General features: G+C 38.1%; 1 protein-coding gene across 1 annotated transcript; it reads left to right on the top strand.

Annotated features, from left to right (window-relative positions):
* The first annotated feature begins 749 nt into the window (after window positions 1–749).
* On the top strand, window positions 750–3,933 carry LOC114765243 (uncharacterized). Its single transcript, XM_028955323.1, has 6 exons — window positions 750–860; window positions 1,676–1,970; window positions 2,051–2,239; window positions 2,328–2,441; window positions 2,791–2,854; window positions 3,493–3,933. Exons 2-6 carry the CDS (start codon window positions 1,676–1,678, stop codon window positions 3,506–3,508), a joined length of 678 nt encoding a protein of 225 aa, XP_028811156.1. The 5' UTR covers window positions 750–860; the 3' UTR covers window positions 3,509–3,933.
* Window positions 3,934–6,527: the final 2,594 nt, after the last annotated feature.

The raw sequence follows: 6,527 nt of genomic DNA, 5'->3' as shown, positions 1-6,527 counted from the left end.
CCTGTTCACTCAATTGCTATCGTGCAAGCCTTAGCAATATGCATATGCAAGTCTATACAAAAGCAAGTTACATTACATAGGCTACCAATAATCACAAATAGTATAAATTAGTTGCAATGTAAATCAGCTAGCATCAACTTTTATGTTACCTTGAAGAAGCTCCATTGGTTAACGGGTAGACTGTTGGAGCATTGACAAAGTGCTGTTATGGTTGGTTTTACAGTGCATACACTGTACCATGTTGTCATCCTTAACATAATTTGTTCCCATCATTTAAAGCGAACCAAAAACATTTGAGTGATTTTATTATTTTTTTAAACATAATTATTTCTGGGGAAAAAAATGTTAGCTCACTCTACACACTGGTAGGGCTTCTCTCCAGTATGTATCATCTGGTATATTTTAAGCTTTGATGCATGTGAAAAATTCTTCCGTCACTCTACACACTGGTAGGGCTTCTCACTTTGGTTCCAGCTGTAGTACAGGTTAAAACATTTAAATCCATAAAAACACAAACACATACACCTGAAGCATGTATCTGAAATGAATACATTATTCAACAAAATAGATCCCTTCCCACTGAAAGAGGAAAAAATGACATGACGGACAAGGGATCCGGCACACCTCTCTTTTAAATGTGAGGAAACAGGCGCTGGGAAGCGCTGGACGCCGGAGGACATTTGGCACAATGGTTTTGCAACATCAGTACAACAATTGTGAAGTAAACTTTCCAGTTTTGCAGGCTGGAAATTTAACTTCCTGTTCTGACACTGGGTTCCCCTGGGTGAAAGGGATTAGAGGCAGTCTTGGTTATTCACTGCGTTATTTCATGTATATGTTTTTCCTGAAGGCATTTTCAGGTGAGTAACATTTGAATTCGGTCCGTTTGAGAGAACCGTGCGAGAGATGAATAAGGGAGCAAAGATCCTGGTTTAACCTCCTGTACTTATTCTAGAAAAGATAATCTGACATTCAGGACTGTGTTTAGATTGGATTGGATGTCCAGGTCCATTCACCTTTTTTCTTTTTCTGCAAAACAGACCAGTTCAAAACATTGTAAACGGTTTAAGAAGGTTGTACGGTTGTAGTAGTTTACTATTCAGTCAGATTTATAACAGATGGATTTTTACACAATAAAACTAGAAAAATATATGTCTGATTAATGTACAAGGTGACACTTCATGGATCTTTATTGTTATATCCACACAGAAACAGATTTACAAGATCTTCTCTGTTAACAGGAGCATAACAAGAAGGTGGATTTAGAAATGTGCTTATATTCAATAATAAAATATGAGTTTGGAATTTGTAATCACTGACAAATATATATTTTTAAGTAATTGTAATATTTTAATCATAAATTGGCAGCAATTACAGTTTGGAAGACTTGCATCAGTAAACCTGGCATAGATAATGTTTCTCTCTATATGCATTCAAATATTCCATCATTATTGTGTCTGGACAGGATTTTTAGACAATTTGTTACTTTAAGTGGAGAAGACTCTTGTCAAGAGGACACTATTATCAATGATTTAGGGGAAATGTTGTAACACAGGGTATTTGCAAAATGAGTTTTAATGCCAGGGTTTATAAAGATAAGTAATGCTGTGTTGAATGCTCCGCTGCTTAGAATATTTGAATATATAACCAGGCTAAATGTCTTTACTTGTTGCAGATGACGCTTCAGGGACTCTCTGTGGAGACAAATGGGGACTTATTATTATGTCCAAACATCAGTGGAGATAAAGAACATATCCTCTGGATACACAATGGTAACAAAATGGTGGAGTGGGACAAGATGGGACAGGAGATCTCAGAAAGTCCACAGTTCAAGAATCGAACTCAGCTGAACACAGAAACAGGCGATGTCACCGTCACAGGGGTGACAACAGCTGACAGTGGACTGTATACAGCAGAAATTTCCATTGGTGGACAAATAGAGACGTTTACTCAGCAAGTGAATGTTATTGGTAAGAAAACGAAAGTGGATTAGTGAATGTTGAAAAAGATTTGTGATGATTTATACATATTCTTCTCTAACTATGCCAAGACCCTGTTAGGAACACCAGGATCTGCTGTAATTACAGCTGGTCAGGAGCTGGACTACAGAACCCAGAGAACATGAACCAGATACAGATCAGTCGAGAGAACCTGGCTTCCAACTACACCTGTGTGGTGAAGAACCAAGTGAGTGAGGAGAAGTGGAGTTACACAGCTGTTGGCTGTTCTGCTGCTGTAGGTGAGGAACCAAGAGCCTCTTTTAATCTTCATCATGATTTGACTTCATTCAGAAAAAGTCCTGATTAGACTGAGCTTTGTGTTTGAAGGTGGCCTTGCTGTATTTGTTGGAAATGTTGTCGGATTGCTCACCTTGCTCATCTGTCTTCTGGGGCTGGTTAATCTTGGACTGACTGTTTATAAGCGCTTAAAATCACACAGAGGTAAGTGCAGCTCAGAACCTTCCACTGCTGATCATCTTGTAACATCTACCACAAAACCACAGCATGCATTACTTCAAAAGATTTACAGAATAAAGAGAGTGATGAGGAGAGGAGAGACCTCAGCCACGGTTCAAAATTCAGTTAGATTGGGTGTGACCCCCCCCCAAGTAACAAGTCTATGAAACCATGCAAAACATGCACAGCTACAAGATATATCAGAGGAGAAATATATGTATGTGTGTGTGTGTATGTGTGTGGTGTGTGTGAGAGAATTTGGTTGTTTCGTTGTTTGGTTGGTTTTGGTCATTTATGCAGCCCCAAAGCCTGACTCTATATTGTGTTATTACAGATCCTGATGAGGAGAATCATCAGTTGGAGAACCCTGAGCCACATTTAGAGTTCCAGCCACTCAAGTGAGTGAGTTTTATTGTCATAAATAAATACATACAGATTAGACGGTACATAATTTCTCCAAAACATGTAACTGTCATGGTGGTGGCGACATGGCATAGAATAGTGGAAGGACGCTTGAAAGAAGCATGACTTGACAAGATGTGGGATTTACTCAGAACAGAGACACGCAGTACAGGATCGTGGTAAACGTAGACGAACATTCAATGACCTGACAAAGACTAAACACAAGAGGGCAGTATACACGCACACACGCACACACACACACACACACACACACATGCACACACACACACACAATAACAACAGCACGAACAGTCAGGTAATCAGGGACGAACTCATCGACTCCATGGAACCCTGACCCGGCACATGGACCGGGGCAACCAAGCCCTCCCCCCAGGACTGGAACCATGACAGTAACATTTAAACAACGTTATGGACCAACATGAAGTGCTCGTGTGCAACATGGACAAAACAGGCTACATAAAGTGCCAACAACAACAACAACATTTATTTCTTATATAGCCCAAAATCACATACAGTATGTCTCAATGGGCTAACATGGGACAACATGGGACATTTAACATCAAAACTTTAATAAATACACATCTGTTTATCTGTACAACTTGTGTTTGAAAAGCTTTACAGAATTTTGAGAGTGATGAGGAGAGACCTCAGGCCAAGCAGAACAAGGATCACATACAAGATGATGAAGAGGAGAGATTACAGAGGGACCAGAAGCCCGAAAACAAGGAGGAAATAAAACAGAACCAGCCGAGCATCTAGAAAAAATTCAATCTGATACAAAGATAAATGTTAGGCTACTACTAGGCTACTGCCACCCATTTTAACCCATTTATATTTTATAATCATTTAAACTTTATAATCATTTATTCTACAATAATTTTAGCACCTTCTGATGAAAGAGTCTGCTTTATTTCACAAGCACCAGTATTACTGCTTCAATATCTTTTTCTTTGTTAAAATCTATACTATTCATTAATGATTGACCAACTGATTGGCTTGTGTCATATAAAAATACAATACATTTGTGTTAATAAAATACATTTTTGTCCTATAATTTGTCCTACAATTCTTCTAATCTTCTTGGTCAAGTTCATCTGTCTCACACGTGTATATCTGCTCCTATTGTTCTGCAGTGTCCTCTACAATTTGTCCGAAAATTGAAAATAGAAGGAAACCTTTAGATAAAGCAGCTTTGTTGAAATATGGTACGGAACGGAGGTGTGAATTTGTGCAGGGTATTCTGCACAAATTCTACACACTACTCAAGTTTCAATAAAAAGATAGGAAATTATCTGAAGCGCAGTTTAACATTGGAAATGACAGAACATGCCTCAGTCATTTTTTCAGAAAGTTGACTCTGTGATCTCTGAGTTTATCTGGAACAAGAAAGTTCCAAGACTACGCAAACAATACTTACAAAGACCAAGAAAACTGGGTGGGTTAGCCTTACCACATTTTAGGTTTTATTACTGGGCATCTAATATTAGGATCCTCAAATACTGGCTTCAGTCCGAACCATCAGATGCTCAAATCAATTGGTTGGCAATAGAAGCAAATTCGGTCAAACCTACATCTCTGAGAGCTTTAGTGCACTCTGCTATTCTGTCTTCCACTTTGCCTTATACTAAAAATAGGATTGTTAGAACTACTCTCAGAATTTGGGTGCAGTTTAAACGGTACTTTGGGTTACAAACTTCTTCCACCTATGCCCCGCTGGCGGCAAATCACCAGTTCCCTCCATCTCTGGTTGATGATCTGTTCTCTATGTGGTCAAAAGCTGGAATTCACTGTTTTAAAGACCTATACATAGACAATGTCTTTGCCTCTTTCTCACAACTGCTTCAGAAATATTCTCTTCCTCAGCATCATTTCTTTAGATACTTGCAGGTGCGTAGCTTTGCTCATCATACCTTTCCCACATTTCCCAATCTACCCCCAGACTCTGTTTTAGATGACCTTCTTAAACCAACTCCATCTCTGAAAGGTTCGGTTTCTCATACTTACAATCAGATTTTTAATATATGTACTAATTCACTAACCCCTCTGAAGACACTTTGGGAAGAGGATTTGGGACAGGAAATTCCTGATGAGATTTGGGGGGAGGTTTTGCTGCGAGTTCACGGATCATCTATTTGTGCTAGACTTGGCCTCATACAGTTTAAAATCTTACACCGTTCATATTACACTAAGCTGCGGTTATCACAAATCTATGAGGGCGTCAGTCCTTTGTGTGACCGATGTCAGCAGTCCCCTGCCAATATTATTCATATGTTCTGGCTTTGCCCTTCTTTACACCAGTACTGGACTGAAATATTTGACATGTTGTCAGAATTTGTGGGGAAAAGAATAGAGCCCAACCCACTTGGGGCATTGTTTGGGGTTTTCTCCTCACCTTCTTCATTATCTGTTCATCAAAGGGACATGCTGGCCTTCTCTACCTTACTGGCAAGAAGACTCATTACAACAAACTGGAAATCCTCGAAACCTCCCAGCCAAATTCACTGGATACGAGATATTCTTTATTTTGTTAAACTGGAAAGGATAAGACTTTCACTTAGGGGTTCCCTTAAGACATTTAAAAAGATATGGGGTCCTTTCCTTGATCTGGTTAAGAATAAGAATTTCCCTTCTGGTCCTGGGTGATACAGTCCGCGTCTCGGTGGAGCTCTGCAGAAGTGGTTTTAAATCTATTTACTTATTTATTTATTTTTGTATAGGTTGATGGTGGGGGTGGATTGTAGGCTGCTTTTTTTTTTTTTTGTGTTTTTTTCTTTTTTTTTTTTTTTCCCCTCTTTTTTTATTTTTATTTATTTTTATTTTTTTTGGGTATATCTGAATGTGTATGTATGTATCAATATATATATATATATAATTTATTTATTATTATTATCCTTTTTCTTCTGTTTGGTTGTTTAAGTTTGAGAGTTTGAGCTGTTTTCTTTTGTAACCTTCTGAGAATATTGCTATTGCCTATGCTCTAATTCTAATAAACAAAGTTAAAAAAAAAAAAAAAAGGAAATGACAGAACAATTATAACAAAAAAGATTGATGATTTATGAGTTGAGGACATAGAGGGTTGAGGACTAGAAGACCATTTTTTTTTCCTGCTGTTGGGCACTTTCGGTTAGGAAAATTGGATTTTCTTTTTGGGAAAATGAGGATTAGAAGGAATCCCAGCTGTTCGGGATAAATCTTTACATTATTCCCTACAGGGCAGAGCTATGCTGTCTTGAACTACTAGAGCTAGTTGGGATGCATCAGGGCAGGACAGAACTGGCTGAGTAACTTCTCAATTTGGTCAGGTTTGGTCATATTAATCGTGTGTGAGCAGGATTCCCGGTTTTGTCCTTCAGGTGACACTGTCTAAAATAGTCAAATTAAAATGTTCTGTTTCAGAATTATATATTATATATCTGCCCAAGAGGACCATTTGTTGGCTAGAAAAGTCAATTGATTAATTAAAAGTCAGGTTAATAGCAGGTGTTTCTACAAAATAGATAAGCGACAAGGGACGGTCAAGGACTCTATAGCCGATCTAAAAAATGTGATAAGGTTATTAATACTAAACTGAAAAAAATATTATCTAAAAACATTAAACTGAAATCTTTTCATCTGTAAGAAAGCTGCATGATAACATCTCTCAGTTGT

Source organism: Denticeps clupeoides, chromosome 15 (genome assembly GCF_900700375.1).
Source record: "Denticeps clupeoides chromosome 15, fDenClu1.1, whole genome shotgun sequence".
Taxonomy (NCBI): Eukaryota; Metazoa; Chordata; class Actinopteri; order Clupeiformes; family Denticipitidae; genus Denticeps; species Denticeps clupeoides.
Note: the sequence above shows the minus strand (reverse complement) of the source record. Positions and strands in the feature narration are given on the sequence as shown.

Excerpts from the sequence above, each read along its gene's own strand:
- LOC114765243 (XM_028955323.1), top strand. The coding sequence starts at position 1,676 with ATGACGCTTCAGGGACTCTCTGTGGAGACAAATGGGGACTTATTATTA. Across the intron at positions 2,240-2,327 it reads TGGCTGTTCTGCTGCTGTAG|GTGGCCTTGCTGTATTTGTT; the intron begins GTGAGGAACCAA and ends TTGTGTTTGAAG. Across the intron at positions 2,442-2,790 it reads GCGCTTAAAATCACACAGAG|ATCCTGATGAGGAGAATCAT; the intron begins GTAAGTGCAGCT and ends GTGTTATTACAG.